Here is a 19,615-nt window from a genome sequence, read left to right as displayed (position 1 = left end):
AGCAAGAGAGAGAAAGAATTGAGAAAAAGAATAATAAATAAAGAAATCTTTCGGTTTTATTACTTTGTTAGATTGATTTCACAAGAGGGAGAAGATAATACTTTTCAAAATGGGTTAGAAGTCAGTTTATGAGATCAATTTTAAAGAAAAAAAAAAAGAGAAAATAGATAAAAAATATTTTATGTAACATAAACTATTTTATATTGATCAAAGCAAAATTTTCAATTAACTCATAAAATAATTTATATTCTTAAAGATTTTTTTCCATTCCATACAAAAGTAAAGATTGAAAAAACTTTTCAATCTTACTAAACGGAACCTAAGAGATAAATGATCTTCTATTCAAGTTACTAAAACTGAGAGCATAGAAAAAGAATGATAAAAAGTTAATATCTCTTATGAATACTAATTTATCAAAAGAAAAATACTCCGTCATAATGCATATTAATGAACTTTTAGTGTCTAAATGTAATGTTATACAACAATAAGGTTATATATATATTATAATAATTTAAGAAAAAAATTTTAATATTTAGTTCATTGATTGAGACATAATCTCTTTTTATAAAAAATAGTAAAAATGTCAATAGATAAAAAATTCGTTAATTTTGAAGTACCTTAGACTTAAACCCAATTAATAAATAGGATATCTCAACCTTATAATTATCTGAATATTTTTTAAATTTATTACCTTAACACGAACCCTTGTACATATCTACTATTTAAATTCGTTTAAGAACCTGCTTATATAAAAAAATAATTAAAATGCTCTTTATGGGCACCTAATTACTTGAACTCAAATCCATATCCCTATCTATGTACAATAATATTTTCATTCATATTCCATATACGTTACTAATAATTAAATTTATAAAAGCATATAAATAATACAATTTCATTTAAATAATTAAAAAAATATCTCAAATATCAACTTAAACAATTAAAAATGAATATTCAAATAATAGCTTAAATATTATAAATTTAATTAATTATATGGGTTTATCCACGAAATTAAAAAAAATAACTAAAATTTAAAATTATTCTAATCTCACAATTTTTTTAGGTATATATTTTATAAGTTTATATAAATAAAGATATGTATATTATAATTAATAATTTTATAAATTATAATTTTTATAACATTAACACAAAATAAAAAATAAATATATTTATATTTAAACTATACACTCTTAAATATTTAATTTATTAGTTAATACACAATCTCTTACTTAAAAAACAAATTCAAATGTCCTTCTTTCAATATACGTAGTATATGTATTCTTCCACCAACATATAAAGTATATATATTAAAAAATATTATAAATAAATTAATAATTATAATTTAATAAATTAATTTAATTAACAATATAAATCTAAATAAAAAAATGGGCTATTCCGTTGTAATAATTCGAAAACGAAGGGCAAATCTATCACACCATTTAAAAAAAAAAACAAAAAATAAAAAAGGAGCCGAAGTATCGAGCTCAGCTCCACAAAATCCTTGTATTTTCTATCCATGGCCACGCTCTCTTTTTCCTCACCCAATCCTCTCTCCACTTCGTTTTCTTCATTGTCTTCAACCAACCATTTCTTTCCTCAACTATCTCTAACGAAACAAGAAATCCCCACCCTTTCCCGTTACAGTTCTAGACGTAGAAAGCTTTTTTATCAACCCACAAGGCTCATTCTCCACCCTGTTTTGCTGTTCAGTGGCTTTGATAAGCCCTTGGATACCCAAACTTTTCTTGCCTCTATTAGTGTTTTGGCTGCCATTGCACTCTCCCTCGTTCTTGGCCTCAAGGTAATTTCCCTTCTATCAAATACCCTTCAATTTTTATACATTTATATGTTAGAATTTGATGGATTAAGGTCGTTCTTTTTTTCTTTTTATGGTTGGTTTTCAGGGTGATCCTGTCCCATGTGACCGTTGTGCTGGGAATGGTATATAATTTATTTCTTTTCCTTTTTTTTTTCTTGTTTGCCCCTGTTTTGGAATAATGATAATGAAGCAAAGTACCACAGCTTAAAATGGTTTGTACTAATTAGAATGGCGAATGTTTATAACTTGAGATAGCTTGTACCTTTATGGAGCAGCATGCAAGAATAAATTTTGAGAAAAAACTCAGACTGTTAGAACTTGAATCTTTCGATTTAGAAGTCTCAAAGTTGTATTTATGAGACGAGAGAGGGTAGTAGTTTAAGTCAAACGAGTTTTTACACGGATAAAAAATGAAAAAGAAATCTTCTAATCAACTAACAGAGAAAAAAATTGCTTGTTAAGGCATTTTTAGTTTGGCTATCCGGACTGCCAATTGGCAAAGATTAATCTTTTGCAGTGGCAAGAACTTTACTTTCAGTGACTGAGGACTAATCTTTCAAAAGCAGTATGCGTCAATGACAGGACTGGAAAACACAAATTAGATACTTGGGTATGAACAATAGTTTAGAAGAATTGCAGTTTGTTTCTTTTAAGTTTATATGGTTTTATATTTTTCTTTTAATGAAAATGTAGCAACCAGCTCCAGTACTTCTTACATAAATCAAGTTTCTGCATAGAAGGCTTTCTATGCTTGTAAAACCATGTGATTTATTCAGGAAATGCAGCAAGCTGATAAATGATTCTTTTGTATGATGGATGTAGGTGGTACAAAATGTGTCTTCTGTGAAAACGGCAAGATGAAGCAAGAAACAGGCTTGATTGATTGTAGGGTGTGTAAAGGTGCAGGTAAGATTTACCATCAATATATAGTATGTAAAGGGCATAACTATAAGGATGTTTTTGCATATCTGTTTCATACTGATTTAGTTGATTTCAGTCTTCTGTAGCATTTAAAAGCCATTGTTAATTATGATTGCATTTAAAAAGAAAGTTTGAGTAATCTAGTGAATGTTGAATTTTACCCATGAAGAGCAAGATACCTTGATAGATGAGCTAATCATTATTTGCATTACCATTTTCTAGGGCTGTTTTTACGTTGAACTTTACATCACCAGCTTGTGCTTTCACATGGAAGTTAGCGTGCATGAGTTAATTTCCATGAATATTTCCATCAATTAATATAACTTTGACAAATTCATGGTTGCTTTTATGTGATGTCCTATTTGGTTTGATCTCTAATTCAATGTCTCAAAGACGTTTCAGACTGATAACTCTTAAGACTTTAATCTTTTGAATTCAGCCTCCTTGCTCTTATTTGTTAACGAAACTTCTCATATCATTATAGGATTGATACTTTGCAAGAAGTGTGGAGGTTCTGGATATTCAAGACGTTTGTAAGCTGTGGTTCTGCTTGCAACAGTCTTGTATATATTTTTATCCACGAAGCTAATTTACCAGTGCTTTTATTCATTCATTTAATCACTTCCTTTTTTTCCCATTGTCCTTTTCTCTTCTATATCGGACAATGTAAATCTGCATATGTGAATGTGTAATTACTAACAAAAGTTGTAAAGTTCTTTGTGATTTTGTTGGATGTGAATAATTCTGATTCTTCTTAAACCCATTTCCTAGTGACCAAATCTGGTTCTTAAAGACCTGAAAGTTGGTGGTTTACTTTTACTAATCTGGAAAAGGTAGAATGTTTTGCACACTTTAATGTGATGCAAAATTGTGGAGAATTATTGGTTTCTATTTTTTGGATGTAGTGGGGTAGGTGGATAAGATATTGATAATACAAGTATGGAGTAATGTAATCAACGTTATCCAGAGAGCAGAGGATTCTTCTAAGTAAATTTGTTGGAATGACAAGCAAGCATTTTCCCTTTTGACCTTTGTGCCAATGATATTGAACATTAATGACGCATGCTAATCTCAAATACAATTTGGAGTTAGCAATTGATTAGAGAGGACTGTGGTGATTGATGCAGGGGCACTAGATAGGAACACTGAAATTGTTCCATCAAGGCAACCATTCCCAAACCAACCAGTCAATTCTTTGGATTCCAAACCAAAGAATCGAATGGTTACTATTTTTAAACACAAGATTATTTAACTTAGTCCACTTTCGTGAAAAAGGGAAATTCCAATCTAATTCTTTGAACAGGAGACCAAATGCTCGAGTGTTCTAAATATAAAGATTCAAGTTGTAGTGACTTGATCTGATATTGCCAGCTGCTCGAAATTTATCTGCCTGCAATTTTAAAGGTGGTAAGGCTTTTGGGTGACTATAGTGACCAACGCGCATAATTTCAGAGCAGCAGCTGAAAAGCCATTTGTCCTAGTAAACCTTCCCACAGAAAACTACAGACACAAGGCGCCATTAGCCAAATTAAGATACTAAAAGCCACCTCGCTTTAACTTTTTCTCTGTTTCTACTCTCTCCTTCTAACCCTTGGCTTTTCTTCTTAACCTCCCAGTTCCAGCATGATCCCTCACTGAATGAGGGGAAGATGTCTAACACCGCCTCTGCTTCCATGACTATCCCTCCATTCTATGAGGTTGATGAATGCCGAGGAGTCCTTCGTGTTTACAGCGATGGCTCCATTTGGCGCTCCCCTAAACCAAGCTTCAATGTTCCTGTTGATGATGATGGCTCTGTTGTGTGGAAAGATGTTCTATTTGATCCTGTGCACAACCTTCAACTCAGGCTTTATAAGCCAGCTTCATCCTCGTCTGCCAAGCTCCCAATATTCTATTACATCCATGGCGGTGGCTTTTGCATTGGATCACGTGCCTGGCCTAACTGTCAAAACTATTGCTTCAGGCTCTCCTCAGAGCTTCAAGCAGCAGTGATTTCGCCAGATTATCGTTTGGCTCCAGAGAACAGACTTCCGGCGGCCATCGAGGATGGATTCATGGCTGTGAAGTGGCTCCAAGCTCAAGTTCTGGCTGAGAATCCCGATCCATGGTTAAGCGATGTAGCTGATTTTAGCAGGGTGTTCATATGCGGTGACTCAGCTGGTGGTAATATTGCTCATAATTTGGCGGTTCAGCTAGGGGCTGGTTCATCTGATTTGGCTCCGGTCCTGGTCAGGGGTTATGTCCTTTTAGCACCCTTCTTCGGAGGGACTGTGAGAACCAGGTCAGAAGCAGAGGGTCCTAAAGATGCCTTCCTTAGTTGGGAGCTCATTGACAGGTTTGTGGCAGACACTTTTAACCTTGTATTTAACATTTCTTTCACTTGCATGAGTTAAGTTTCGCCAACTGTAACTTAAAATCGAATGGTTTATATAATTAACACCTGTCCAGGTTCTGGAGGCTATCTATACCGATTGGAGATACGACGGATCACCCACTGATTAACCCTTTCGGACCTGTCAGCCGCAGCCTTGAGCATTTGAATCTTGATCCTATTCTGGTAGTGGTTGGCGGAAGCGATCTATTGAAAGACCGAGCAGAGGAATATGCCAAGAGACTGAAGAACTGGGGGAAGAAGATCGACTATGTTGAATTTGATGGACAGCAACATGGCTTCTTCACTGTTAATCCTAACTCCGAACCAGCAAAAGCGTTGATGCTAATTATCAAACGCTTCATCACTGAAAATTCCAGCTAAGACAGAGTAGTTGGGAGCTTGAGATTTCTTTTCTTATGTTGGCTTTGTTCCATCAGTTAGTATTAAGCTCGTCCCTGTTTGAGCTTGTCAGTGTTGCATGAAATAAAGTAAGCTGAGTGAGTGGAATTTTAGTTTGATAGCAATCTTTGGATTCTCAGATGGAGAGTGGACTGGAGACCAAAATGTTTAAGAACAAAACAAAGTTTCCTGTTATCGTTCTGAAACAGAACAAAATCACCAGCAAGCACTGGTCTGAGATTCTATATGCGAAGTTTGATAGTATTCTATTGACACCTAGTGACTCTGACACAAATGCGAAAAGAAATTTGCTAACCCTTGAGTCACTTGATTTATCAATATTGTTGAGTTAATAAATATTTATTTTGAATATTATAAATAAAATTACTTTATTAATATAAATATTCTACGTAACTATATAAATTACGAATTATGATATAAGAATTAGAAATATTCATTATCATTTAAAAATGATAATAAAAAGCTAAGTTTACAAAACAAATTTTACATTTTAGTTTTGTAAAATGCTTTTTCTATTATTTATTTTAAACTTTTTAATAAAATATTTTTTAGTGAAAATAATAAAAAATAAAATATAAATATAAAAAATTAAGTTAGGTATGATGTTAAAATCAATTTGAAAATAATATTTCTTTGATCTGGATGATAAAAAACTCTATGGGTCAATACAAGTTTTTTAATCAATTGTAAAAATAACCTAATTAAAAGATCGACCTGAATCAAAGGTCACGTCTCAAATCGATAAATCCAAATGTTAAGTGATCCAAATATAACAATTATGCTTTAAACTTTGTCAATTATGTTATATTTTAAAATACCACTACTTCTTTGTTTAAAGTGATATAATTTCTTTTTTATTAAGGGTAAGACCTTAAAACAAATATTTTCCTTCAATTTTATTTTGTTAATCTCATTAACTTGAACATTTAAGTGGTTTGGTCAGTTTATGGAAAAAAATTTATATTATAAAAGCATGTTAAGGTATTTGGCTAAAATTTTTAAATCTTTAGCTTATATGAGAAGTCCATTTGAGTTAGATAAAGTTTTGAATCAAAATTTTTTTTAAAAAATGTTAATATGTAGTAACAAATATTTAATGAGATTTTTTTATACTCTCATTATATCTTTTAATTTTTTATAAAATAATATAAAATTTATATTTTTCTCACATTTATATTTTTGTTATTTGCTTCAATTTTGTTCTTTTGGCATCATTTATTTTTATTCTTAATTATTACAAATTTATTTTATTTTACATATTTCTATCATTTTTAAACTTATGATTTGATAAAATAAAGTTGAGCAATTTAGTTGTATATTTATTAAAAATAAATTGAATTATTATCAAATAGTTTAGAATATTAAATTTTATGTATAATAAATTTATACTTAACCTAAGATTCATCATAGCAAAAATTTAGAATACAAAAGTGTCCCTAATTCTTGATTTATTATTTGACAGTGAGAATAATATTGACCATATTAATTATTGAGATTGAATGCACTCGGATCTTCGTCCTTCTTAATTTACAACTCTCCAATGGATAAAATCTTTTATATTTTCTGTAGACAGGTAAATGACTAGTCAACACCCATCATAGGATTTAGGGTTTTCTACACAAACCTATATTAATAGTTTATATATAAAATTGGAGTTTAACCCACCTTATTAGATTATATTATTGATTATAATATTGTATTTAGACCAATTAACTAAGCTTGATTTGATAGAAATCTAAAATTGATTAAATAATCTAAGTCCACAAGTAAAATTATTTAGAAAAATTTAACAATCTCTCACTTAAACTACATTATTTAAATTCAAATTTTAAAAACACATTTCCTTCAAACGACTCTCGAGTTAAGGTAACTAAAAATTTTATAAACTTAATTTAAAAATAAATTGGTCTTGTGATTACCTCAAAATATCATTTTATCTAATTTTAATAAAATTTGTGATATAGGAAAATAGTAGTAACTACATCAACCAAGATACAACAAAAACTATAATCGCATACACTACTCAATCCTGTTAACGTGTAGTCAAGGTGGTAATGTAGTAATGAATATATCCTAATGTGGACTTCTTATCATCTAAAGAGTTGGCAAAATCAATAACAATATAATCCTTCGACTTAAAATTTTCAACCTTTTGATAAACGAGCATATAATCTTTAATTTTTTTCAAAAATCTCATCACCTTTTTGTAACTTCATAACACTGCAAAAGCAATGTTAGGCTTCATGCACACTTGAAACATACATCAAACTCCTTCCTACACTAGCATATCCTAACTATGGTTGCTTTCACACCAATTGCTAAGTTTTATATATAATTAATTTACTCTTTAACTCAAGATTCATCATAGTAGAAATTTAAAATACAAAATTATACATGATTTTTTATTCATGATTTGATAGCTAAAACAAAACTGATTAGATTAACTATAAGAATTCAATGCACTAGAATATTCCTCCCCTTTAATCTACAACTCTAAAAAAAAAAATACAACTTTTCAATAATTGAGATTTTTAATGTTTTTTGTAAACAACAAAAGAGATCTAGCCTTAACTTTATGTAGTGAATCCCTAATCCCACTTATCATTGTATTTATTAAGATTTTTTACACAAACATACATATATAACATCAGAGTTTAACTTACTTTATTAAGTCATATTATGGATTATAATATTATCTCTTTATCAAGATCAAATTAATTTAACTTGACTTTGATAAAAGTTTAAAATAAGTTAAATAATATACGTTCATACTTAAAATTATTTAGACTAATCTAACATTTACATCCTTTAGCACTTCTACTTTAAGTTTGTTAAAGTTATTTTAATTTTGCTTTAAAATATTTTTAAAACAGTTTTACTGGAAAAACACTTGTAAAAATTTCAATCGATCCAAAGGACCTTGAAAGCTTTTTTAATTAAATTACTGTATATAATGATTTTCATTTAGGCCATCACATTTCATAATCCTCATTTAAGTGCAGTCTTGCTGATGGTTTGATAAGGTAATAGAGTTGTTTTGCCTGTAAGATTAAAGGACAAAGAAGGGTGCAAGACAGTTTAATTGGTTTTTGGCCAGGAGAGTTAATCCAATTTAATTGTTTAAGAGTCAAGACAGTTTATAAATGAAGCTGGAGAGTAAAATGCTTGTCCCTAAATTCTGCTTCAGCTACGATACTCAGCTTTCAAAAGGTTTTACGGTCTATATTCGGCTAGTTCTTTAATCTTTAATCTCCTTATCCTCCTCTGCGGCAGTACCTCGAAGCCACGTGTAACGTTCTCGGTACATTTCTGTAATTTCAAGTTTCCTTCACCAATAATTAAGATTCCACATATGTGAAAAAAGTGGCTCCACATCTCAGTTCAAAATTTTCAACCAGTCCCCAACGGTTCACAAGTTCGAAAACACATTCCCATCTTCACCGTCCATTTAAACCACTCTCCACCCTCCGATCCGAGATTCTCCCTCTCTTCCTTTGTATTTTCCCTGAAAAAGTTACCAGTATAACATTTCAAATCTCACTCTCTGCTCTCCAAGACTTCAACTTTCCCTCTCTCCAAAGACTCCCTCTAGTCTCGCGCTCTCCAACAACGTTTTCATTTAAAATGCCGTTCATTTCCGATACGGCGAGCGCAATCAAGAGCCGCTTTGGCTTCCACGACCGGTCCTCTTCATCCGAGTCCGTCTCGTTGTTGTCGGTGCGTAGTCCGCCGGATCTTCGGCCAAAATCAGCCGCAACGGAGAATCCCGTCCATTCCTCTGCCGTCTCGTCGGCAATTCGGAGCATCGGTGACTGGGACGATGATGCGACTGCCGAAAATAGTTCAGCGCCGCCGCCTTCTCAGAGCTTTGAGTTCCGTGAGGATCCGTCGTTTTGGAAGGACCACAATGTGCAGGTCAGTTGAAATATTCGAATCTTACCTGTAATTTCTTTTATGAAGTAAAATGAGAAAAAAAAAGAAAAAAGAAATGTGCTTGTTTGCGTTTTCTTTAACGATTTTTCTTCTTTTCTTGCATAGTATACAATGATTATTCAATTTTATTTGCAAATTGTTAAAATATGTTATTTTTACTGCAAGAAATTTTAAAAATGAACAAATAGGCAAGGCCTAATAAATTTTGTAATGTAAGTAGTTCACATGAAAGTACACTTATGTATCTAAAATTCACAATTATTAAAATTTTAAATTATAATTATTTAACAATATTTCCTTTTTTTTATATTTAAACACATTTTTTCTTTTTCCATTTGAACTAAAAAGTCAAGTAGCTAAATGAAAAACCAAACAAAGGGTTAGGAATATGGATGATATATCGAAGTTAATCTAATTGGAAGAACATTTTGTTTCTTTTTGGGAAATTAAATTAGGTTATCATCAGAATTCGTCCCCTTAGTAGTTCCGAAATATCGCTACAAGGTTACAGGAAGTGCATTAGGCAAGAGAGTTGTCAGGCAATTTCTTGGACGGGGCATCCGGAATCTCGTTTTACATTTGATGTTGTTGCTGATGAATATGTTAGCCAGGTATACCTCCTTTTAATCTGGTTTTATTTTTTTTTAGTTTTTTATTGTTGTTTAATCTTTTATGTTTCTGTCTCTGTTTATGACAATTGTAAGTGATTTTACAGGAAAATCTCTTCAAAGTGGCTGGATTGCCCATGGTGGATAATTGCATGGGAGGCTACAACAGCTGCATGTTTGCATATGGCCAAGTGAGCTTCAAGTTTTAATCGTGATGACTAAAAGTTTTTCTATTTTTTCCATGAATGGTTGATTAATTCTCCAATTTATAAGCGTCCAACTTTATTTGATTTGATTTGATTTTGTGCTGGTACTTGTTTTGGTAATGAAATAAGTAAAACTTTTTATGTATAGACTGGAAGTGGGAAGACTCACACAATGCTTGGAGACATCGAGGGAGGCACTCGGAGACACAGTGTCAATTGCGGGATGACTCCTAGGGTCTTTGAATATTTATTTACAAGAATACAAAAGGTGTGGTATATGTGCCCTACGATTTGGGCGTACATTGATTTAAAATTGCTTCACATCTTTCTTGAGTGCAATGCACTTCCATCCAGTGAAAATCAATTCTCTCTATGATCATTTAGACAATTAGATTATCTAAACAAACCCAAATGATGGGTGGTTCTTAGGGTTAGTTCTGCAAATTGAATGAGTTGAAAAGCTTTGTTGCTCAAATTTTGTGCAGAACTTCATTATTTAGTCACAACATATTTTCATAGAGAGACATGATATATGTGAAGAAAACCTGAGAAATTTTGTTCTTATTATAGAACTAATACTTTTAGGTGCTGAATATTTTAAATTTTTTATTTAATTGTTTGAATACCTTAACATCTTGAGTGCATTCGTTTGCTAATTCATGGGAAATGGCCATTTAATTATATACCCTTTGTTTGGATGGAGTAAATTTGTATAAGCTACATAACGACCAAAGTTTGTACCAGAAATTAAAAAATACTTATTGCTTCTCTCTGTTAGGAGTTAATGGTTTTCAATACCATGTTTCTTTCTTATACTATCTCTCTCTTTTTGTTATCACTTTAATCTCAGACTACTCTTCCTTGATATGTCAGGAAAAAGAGGCTCGTAAAGATGAGAAATTAAGATTTTCTTGTAAATGCTCGTTTTTGGAAATATATAATGAACAGATTCTTGATCTTTTGGATCCATCATCAACCAATTTACAGGTAAAGGTTACCTTCATATGGGGAACAATTATCTCGACCTTTTTTTTTTATTTTTACAATCTTTTTATATTACCTCATACATAGTGTAAAAGACAAGTTTTTAACTTTTCTGAGCTCAAGAAATTTACTACTCTTTTGGTGGTCATATGCAGATAAGAGAAGACATGAAGAAAGGGGTTTATGTTGACAATCTCAAGGAGATAGAAGTTACAAGTGCACGTGATGTGATTCAACAGCTCATTCAAGTACTGTCTGTTAATTATTAATTAATATATTTAGCTTTGGCTATGGGCAGCTCTCCTTCATCTCCTTAAGAACATCCAAGTTTTAGATTTTCGTACTTAAAACTTCCAAGTTCAAAGTTCTTAATTTAAAAACAGTTAAAAAGGTTTTTCTAGAGTTTGTTTTGAATGAATAAGCAACTAGTTCTTTTTCACTGTTGCCATTGTTTTATTGTGTCTTTTAATTTTTACTTCTGACCTCTTTACCCAACTTATTAGTAGTCTAAAGCTCTAGAATATTCAGGGTGCAGCAAACAGAAAGGTGGCTGCCACTAACATGAATCGTGCAAGCAGTCGTTCTCACAGTGTATTTACATGCATAATTGAAAGTAAGGTGCGTGTGACCTTTTAATTGAAGAATTTCTTTGACATCATTAGTAAATAATTAGTAGTTCATTCTCTTTCATGGATATTCTGTCTTTATCTTGGGAAAAGAAAATTCTAACCAAGTGTTTATTATCAGTGGGAATCTCAAGGCGTCACTCACCACCGTTTTGCTCGGCTTAATCTTGTTGATTTAGCAGGCTCTGAAAGGTACAGAGGCATGTTGAAGTATTAAAACCATTAACACTTTTTTCTTGTAGTTTCTCTACAATATATCATTTATGATTTACTCATGACAGACAGAAGAGTTCTGGGGCTGAAGGTGAACGCCTCAAGGAGGCTACTAATATTAACAAGTCTCTTTCAACATTGGGGTGAGTTATTTCTATACTAAATTTTTAATAATAGATTTATATTTGATGTTTTATGAGTGTATAAATCTAATACACTATCAATGAATCGTAAACTGCCACCACATTAATAAGTAAATTTAAAAGTTAAGAGTCTTTAAAGTAAATATTTTCATGGTACCACTATCTGATACACGATTTTACATTGGCAGACTCGTGATCATGAACCTTGTAAATATTTCCAATGGGAAGTCACTCCATGTTCCTTATCGAGATTCGAAACTCACTTTTTTGCTTCAGGTAAAGTGCTATATTTCAGTAAATATTACTTTTTAAAGTAAATTCTGTTATTAAATGAATCCTTATTTTCTTCTTTTCTATTGAGAATGTTTAATTTCCTGTATAATTCAAGGGTCTGCTATGCAAGAGAAAGTTAATCATGTTTTGCTATATCTTTCCAGGATTCTCTAGGAGGGAATTCCAAAACAACTATAATTGCAAATATCAGTCCATCTAATTGGTTAGTGGAAAGTTTATATGTCTGTGTTTCTGCACTAGTTGGTTGATTTAAACATTCACGTTTAATTTTTATTTACATGAATGAATCTGGTTTTTGACTATAGTTTGCACAGTGGCCTTTTATGTACTATTACCCTGTCTTTCAATGAGCTTATCTTGTTTTGCTAATGCTCATATTTGTAAATTACAGCTTTTCTTTTTCTTTTTTTCTTCTGGGTATCCTCTGCAGTTGTTCACTTGAGACGCTAAGCACATTGAAGTTTGCACAGCGGGCTAAATTTATTAAGAACAATGTATGAGATCTTTACTTGGCTACTTTAAGTACAACACATGCATATACACATCATTTGTGTGACTATCCTGAATTTCTAGCTTCCTCTGTTTTGTCTTCTTAGCTAATCAAATACACGCAGTGTATCAAGGTTTCAATTCTCGATAGGAATTGATTCAGGTCTTTGAGACTGTATGTTTAAAACTTCTAACTTTAAATGCCAATTTTATGGTAAGATATTGAATGTCTTTCAGGCAGTTGTAAATGAAGATGCATCTGGAGATGTTGTTGCTATGAGGCTGCAAATTCAACAGCTGAAGGTATCATCATGTTTACTTTATGCTCTTTTATCTTTCAGTATCTCCTAAATACTCCCCCAATCAATAATGTAACTGCAAAAGTAAGCAATTTGCTCATTTTTGGTTACTTGAATTCTATTTATCTGCCTGAGTTTCATTCTAATTTTGTTTTCTCCCCTGAATTCGCTCCCTTTTATATTGAGGAACCACACTGGGAATGTTTGAATAGTACTATACTTTAGTCTTATGTTTTTCTTTTTCTACTCTGAAAAATAAGGTAAAATTAGCATATGTATGTTTAGGAAATTTCAAGCAGCAAGCAGAATCTTCTGTTTTAATGAATCCAAATAATTGCTAACTTTGAATGATTTATTTTATTAAATTTCTGTTGCATACTACCGTATTATTTCAGGTTTCTAGTTATCCTTACATTGTTCAAAATTTTGTTTTCCAGAAAGAAGTATCCCGTCTACGAGGTTTTGTTAATGGCAGGGTTGAAAATCTAGATAACGATATATTGGCATCAAGCTTTCCAGCATCACCAGGGTCTTTTAAGTGGGAAGGAGGTCTTCATGGATCATTCAGTCCACTTACATCTGATAAAAGGATGTCTCAGGTCGGCAGAAATCATGCTTATAATTGAGGAAATACCTGTTCTCAAGTTGTTGATAAACTAAGTTTTTCTCTTCCTATTACAATTTTGTATTCCAGAAGAAAGATTATGAAGTTGCTCTTGTTGGGGCCTTCAAGAGGGAAAGGGAGAAAGAAGCCGCTTTACAGGCACTGACTGCTGAAAATCAGGCAGCTATGCAGCTGGTATGTGTGAGAAAAGTATCTTTTCTTTGTTTTATGGGTTTTAGGGCTGTAAAAGTTAACAATATTTTTTTAAATAAATGAGTAGGAAAAGAGTTGCCAAAATGAGGAAAGTTGGTAAAATTTGAAAATTAAAGTTTGGTAGTCCATCTTGAGGAATATGATATGACTAAAGTTTAATATATTCAGTAATGCAGGGAGCTTTTGTTGTTTACTTATGTATTCATCTCTACAGTTTACATAACTTGATAACTTACTAAAAGTAAAATTTGGTACTTTCTGTTGATAGGCAAAACAAAGAGAAGATGAAATTCAAAGCTTGAAAATGAGGTTACGGTTTCGAGAAGCAGGAATTAAGAGGCTGGAGGCTGTTGCTTCTGGAAAGATTTCTGGTGAGACACACTTATTGAAAGAGAAGGAAGAATATTTGAAGGAAATTGAGGTTTTACGAGCACAAGTTGATCGAAACCAAGAAGTCACTAGATTTGCCATGGAGAATTTGCGACTAAAGGAAGAGATTAGAAGGCATGTTTTACTGATGCAACTCTAGATTCTCCATTTAATTCTTCAATAATTATCCAATTTTTTTTTACATCGTCTACAACTTGGAACATAAGATTCTGTTATAAATTCTAAACATTGTTCTAACCGGTTCTTGAGGGCCAGATATGATGAATTCTTATATCCTGAAAGAAAAACTAATTAGTAAAGTGTGTGAGGCTTTGAATCCAAAAGAAAAACCCTTCAAGATCTTTCTTGTGTGATGTCATAATTTTCCAAATGACAATTGAAAGGTATCCTAGTTCTTACATGTGCTGTCAGGATGAATCCAATCCTTGTCCTTATTTGTTTAACCTTATCCTTATTTGTTTTAATGTCAGACATCTGTCTCATGTGCTTCCATAATAGTGTTAAATGTCTTACATGTACTGTTGGGATTAACCAATCCTTATCCATACTGATTTTAATGTCAGATATTTGTCTTGCTTCTATAATTGCATAAAAGTTTTAATTTTTGTTTCTTTTGGCTTCAAATATTACAAGTTATTATTATTCTCCGTATGAATAGGAATAAATGAACACTAATATAGTGCCTCTAATGTTTGTTGCTACTCACAGATTAAAGTCCCTTTGTGATGAAGGTCAACAAGAGATGTTGAATGAACAAATTAAGGTGTTACATAATAAGGTGAAAAATAAGATCTTCAAATTCTTTTCTAATTTTTGAATTCGTGGTGGTCTTGCTTACATCATTGACTAATGTGCAGTTGCTAGAGGCACTTGATTGGAAACTTATGCATGAAGCAGATTCCTTAATAATTGAGGTTCTTCCTAAGCTTTGTCATAAATATTTAAGGCGAGTTATTTTTGTGAAGAATTTTTCTAAATTTTGGTTTTTGAATATTCATGCAATGCAGAAAACAAATTCTAAAGTGGTGTCAGGCATTACTGATGATGGCAATCAACTGATCTCTAGTCTGGTGAGCATATTATCCATTGTCTTCCAAGTTTATGCATCTATATCTTTGGAAACTGAAACAGTCAATTTAACCTGAATTAACAGCTAGATTACTTTTTCAATGCATCAGTTGGTTATATTCTATTATTGCAATATCATAAAGAATAAACTGCCCTTTCTTGTGTAGGTTCTGTAACTTCATTCTTATGATGTAAATAGAACTTTTATACATTCCTAAATCTTTTGAAAATGATATTTTTCTTGTCAATAGAATGATAAGTAAAAGTTAGTTATCCACTTAAAGGTCCTTGATTTTTGCTTATTTTTAAATAGATTCCGTAGAAAAGAGAAGAAAAAGGATGTAAATGCCAAATCTTATAGATCTACATCATGATTCTTTGTTATTTTTCATCCATGATTACAGAAGTGGACTTTAACATCTCAGTCTCAGCATGATTCTTGTGTGAAGCTAATCATTAGCTGTAGTTATTATTATGCCTTTATATTCTTTTTCGACATTTTAGCATGGTTTGCTATTACTTTTTGCTAATTGCTTTTCCTTTAGAATGCATTTGGTTATGACATCATATAGGATTTTCAGTAATTTGAACAATCTGTTGTCACAATTGAAAAAAAGAAAACTGTTGTCTTTTGCAATATGTCTTCTTCTTGCACAAAAATATACTACTACATAGTTCTTGCCTGAAAAAAGCTGATATATTAAAAACAGGAGCCAGATTCAGCTTGGTGCTCTTCACTGAAGGAGGAAAATGAATTCCTTAGAATGCAGGTAGCTATGCTTGGATGAATCTGTTGCTTTGAACCTGTTTATCTAGTAAACTGAATTTAATGTGGTTCATCCATCAATGTTTTCTTTTGACAGGCCATTCACAACAAGGCAGAAATGAATGCACTCCAGAAAAAACTTGAATTTTGTCTTGAAGAGAAAGAAGAGTTGGAAAGGTATGTTCCTATATATATAGATATAAGTAAAATCCAAGGGAACTTGTAGTCATGTAGCATCATATATTGATTTGTGCTGCCTTTAAACTAATTTATTAATTTGGCAGGTATGTGAGTGATCTGCTTAAAAAACTTGAAGAAGAAAGATCTACAAGACCAGTGAAAGAAGAAATACAGCAATCAGAGCTTCGCTCATTGTCAGTGGATGTGCCAATGATCAACCTTAATGACCAAATGGAGCTTAAAACAATGGTTGATGCCATTGCAGCTGCAAGTCAGAGAGAAGCAGAAGCACTTGAGAGAGCATTTAAGTTGTCTCAAGAGAATGATGAACTACGATTAAAGCTTAAGGGCTATGTTGAGGACAACAAGCAACTCCTTGATTTATATGAACAGAAAGCTGCTGAAAGCAATTTTAAAAGTTTGAATGAAGCAGACAGTATTCATGAAAATGACACTAAGGATTGCAGTGATGCTGGCTTAGATGAACATAGTGAAGAAAAAGAGGTGGACTTGAAGAAGAATGTTGAGAACCTTGAGCAACAGCTTATGGAAATGCATGAAGAAAATGAAAAATTAATGGGTTTGTATGAAAGAGCTATGCAGGAGAGAGATGAATTCAAAAGAATGTTTTCTTCTGGAAGTCAGAACAGAAGGGAGGCTAGAGAACTTGAATGCCCAGAGAAGCTAGTTGAAGTTGATGGAGGGGAACACGGTTTGGATAAACCTGACAATCAGTTTGAGGCAAAGGATTTAGAGCAGGAATCTGATCTTCTTGGATCACAAATGCACTATGCTGGAGAAAGTCTAAAGTTGAATAGACTTGATCATTTTGAAGTGATATCCAATGTGGAGGTGCATGCAGATCTTGCACCAGAGACAGGGAATCAGATTGATGATGCTACAGCTTCTTACATGGAAATAGAGCCAGTAGATACAACTGCTGCAAAGATGTTGGAAGATTTAAATTCTGCCACAGCAATACTTGGCCGGGCACAGGAAAAACTTTCAGATTCTGCCAAGACAGTTACTGAATTTGGTTACCTTGAAAAAGCGTTCTGTGAGATTGATAAGCTTTCCAAAGAGATTGAAGTAATGGAATGTGGAATAAAGGAGAAGCAGCAACACCTTAAATCCGTTGCACTCCTTTCTTCAAAAACGAAAGAAAGAAAAGTTCTAACTGATAACAAGTTATCAGCAGTCAAATATTCTCTATCAAGCTTTTCTTCTTCAGTTGCTTACTTTGAGCAGCGTGAAGCTCGGGCGAGGGCAAGGTTAAGTGCTTCTTTGTCTTATTTGGACAAAAAGAAAGATGAATTGGCCCATCTTAATAAGTCCAAGGGTGAAATTGAGGCTTCCTTGATTAAGATGCGGGAATCTGAAGCTGAAGCAAGGAGCAACCTTGTTCTCTTGAAATCAAAACTCGAGGAAGAAAGTAAAAGACAAGAGACTGATAAGGTTTTATTTGCCATTGATAACTTGGACAAACTAGACTCCTCACAGAGAAATTTGTGCTTGGCTGGTAAAGCTACTGAGTTATTGAAGACCGAGGAAGAGAAAAGCAAGTTGCAAAGTGAGATAAAGTTTTCACGAGAAAGTTTGGGAGCCATAAAAATGAGACTGCAGGATTTGAATAAGAAGCTTGTAAAGGTAGAAACTGATACGGAAGCTGTCCTAGTGGAAGTACAGAAAGGATCGAAGTCAGTGCAGGAGTTGGAGCTTGCGCTGCAAGGTGTAGTTTTAGAGAAAGGTACTCTTGTTGAGATTGGGGAGAATGGGAAGACTGAGATCGAGAGCTTGATCCTCGAATATCAGCAGCATGTCTTTGATATAGATCTGACCGAGGAAGAGATGAAGGTAATGGATGAAGAATTGCAGCTTGACTTAGGAAGAGTTGAACTGTTGCAAACACTCAGAGCTACAGCTGCCAAGAAAGTAAAGCAATTGGCTTCAGGCTTCTTGTCTGAGAAGCTGGAAGCTGATATACAAAGTGTTTGTGCATATTTTGAGGAGGCAAAGATATTGTTAGGAATGGATCATTCAAGTGACAGTTAGTCGTTATTTAACTGCCTTGATGTTTCCCACACACATATGCACTGACCTTGTAATTAACAATTTCTTCTCATTAATAATTGTTCTATTGCTTCGCTTCCTTAACTCTATACAGGCATGAGAAGGAATCCCATAATAGAATTTTATTTTTATTTGGATATAGCAAGTGGAATTGAATTTAACTTTAAAAAACTAGGTTTTGTTGGTAATTCGATGTATGGGATAGGTCTGTGTTTTCTCAAGGGCTCAATTTCCACTTGATATTACTTTGGTGGATTAGAGTAGTTTAGTCCTTCTGCATGTGCATTATTCTTTTTTCTCGATAGTTTGATTTCTTATATCATTAAAAGTTTTTTATTTATAAAATTCAAAATTTATTATGACATGTAAATTTTTGAAATTAATATACTTTCTACTTAGAAAAAACACTCACCATATTACAACTCTTTCCCTCCTTTGCATTCCAATGAGCAAGAGCGTCCCCTTGTACGGGGGGTCATGACTCTTCCAAAATTTTTGAAATTTTTTATATATTATATATTTTTAATAATTTTTTATTAAATAATTAATATAATTAAAAATAATAAAATGATTTTACAAATTTTATTCAAATTCTTAATTTTTTATTTTTAAAATTTTTTCATCTATTTTTTTTCTTTTCTGTTTTTGTATTGTGAAATTATAAAAAGTAAAGTTTTTATTTAATTTTTTTATTTATATTATTATTATTTTTTCAATTATATTCTATTTACTCATATATTTTAAGTTGTTATAGATTTTTTTTTAATTTTTATAAATCATCAATCATATTTTTTTTTGATTATATAAGTTATATCTCCCACTTGCTACGGTTTTTTTTATTATGTGGATTTTATTTTTAAATAATTTTAATTTTTAAAAATTAAAAAATTATTATATATGTAATTCTCAAATATAAATTCTAGTGTTGCATTATTAGTTGTTGTTTAAAATTTTACTAATATATTATTTTTTATTAATCTTAATTATATAAAAAA

At 32.1% G+C, this 19,615-nt stretch overlaps 3 protein-coding genes across 3 annotated transcripts; all 3 read left to right on the top strand.

Moving 5' to 3' along the window:
* Positions 1-1,468: 1,468 nt before the first annotated feature.
* LOC149527449 (thylakoid lumenal P17.1 protein) lies at positions 1,469-3,499 on the top strand. Its single transcript, XM_089782867.1, has 4 exons — positions 1,469-1,801; positions 1,905-1,941; positions 2,642-2,725; positions 3,225-3,499. Exons 1-4 carry the CDS (start codon positions 1,517-1,519, stop codon positions 3,275-3,277), a joined length of 459 nt encoding a protein of 152 aa, XP_089638993.1. The 5' UTR covers positions 1,469-1,516; the 3' UTR covers positions 3,278-3,499.
* Positions 2,643-5,817, top strand: LOC110412139 (strigolactones hydrolase CXE15-like). Its single transcript, XM_021422605.2, has 3 exons — positions 2,643-2,725; positions 4,357-5,075; positions 5,189-5,817. Exons 2-3 carry the CDS (start codon positions 4,390-4,392, stop codon positions 5,493-5,495), a joined length of 993 nt encoding a protein of 330 aa, XP_021278280.1. The 5' UTR covers positions 2,643-2,725; positions 4,357-4,389; the 3' UTR covers positions 5,496-5,817.
* Positions 5,818-9,048: 3,231 nt separating this feature from the next.
* LOC110412706 (P-loop containing nucleoside triphosphate hydrolases superfamily protein) lies at positions 9,049-18,757 on the top strand. The gene is made up of 22 exons (XM_021423318.2): positions 9,049-9,449; positions 9,923-10,078; positions 10,183-10,266; positions 10,430-10,549; positions 11,155-11,268; positions 11,421-11,513; positions 11,794-11,883; positions 12,013-12,083; positions 12,173-12,247; positions 12,436-12,523; positions 12,685-12,743; positions 12,972-13,035; positions 13,268-13,333; positions 13,767-13,928; positions 14,024-14,128; positions 14,415-14,650; positions 15,245-15,314; positions 15,394-15,450; positions 15,544-15,606; positions 16,315-16,374; positions 16,468-16,547; positions 16,655-18,757. Exons 1-22 carry the CDS (start codon positions 9,159-9,161, stop codon positions 18,600-18,602), a joined length of 4,152 nt encoding a protein of 1,383 aa, XP_021278993.1. The 5' UTR covers positions 9,049-9,158; the 3' UTR covers positions 18,603-18,757.
* The last annotated feature ends 858 nt before the right edge of the window (positions 18,758-19,615 follow it).

This window comes from Theobroma umbraticum, unplaced genomic scaffold (assembly GCF_002168275.2).
Source record: "Theobroma umbraticum cultivar Fairchild unplaced genomic scaffold, ASM216827v3 scaffold_95.0, whole genome shotgun sequence".
Classification (NCBI taxonomy): domain Eukaryota; kingdom Viridiplantae; phylum Streptophyta; class Magnoliopsida; order Malvales; family Malvaceae; genus Theobroma; species Theobroma umbraticum.
Note: the sequence above shows the minus strand (reverse complement) of the source record. Positions and strands in the feature narration are given on the sequence as shown.

What these genes read in the sequence shown, in the direction of transcription:
- LOC149527449 (XM_089782867.1), top strand. Translation starts at nt 1,517, where the DNA reads ATGGCCACGCTCTCTTTTTCCTCACCCAATCCTCTCTCCACTTCGTTT. An exon ending in TGACCGTTGTGCTGGGAATG is followed by an intron (nt 1,942 to 2,641) that starts GTATATAATTTA and finishes TGATGGATGTAG; the next exon opens with GTGGTACAAAATGTGTCTTC. An exon ending in TAGGGTGTGTAAAGGTGCAG is followed by an intron (nt 2,726 to 3,224) that starts GTAAGATTTACC and finishes ATATCATTATAG; the next exon opens with GATTGATACTTTGCAAGAAG.
- LOC110412139 (XM_021422605.2), top strand. Translation starts at nt 4,390, where the DNA reads ATGTCTAACACCGCCTCTGCTTCCATGACTATCCCTCCATTCTATGAG. An exon ending in AGTTGGGAGCTCATTGACAG is followed by an intron (nt 5,076 to 5,188) that starts GTTTGTGGCAGA and finishes ACACCTGTCCAG; the next exon opens with GTTCTGGAGGCTATCTATAC.
- LOC110412706 (XM_021423318.2), top strand. Translation starts at nt 9,159, where the DNA reads ATGCCGTTCATTTCCGATACGGCGAGCGCAATCAAGAGCCGCTTTGGC. An exon ending in GGAAGGACCACAATGTGCAG is followed by an intron (nt 9,450 to 9,922) that starts GTCAGTTGAAAT and finishes AAATTAAATTAG; the next exon opens with GTTATCATCAGAATTCGTCC. An exon ending in GATTTAGCAGGCTCTGAAAG is followed by an intron (nt 12,084 to 12,172) that starts GTACAGAGGCAT and finishes TACTCATGACAG; the next exon opens with ACAGAAGAGTTCTGGGGCTG.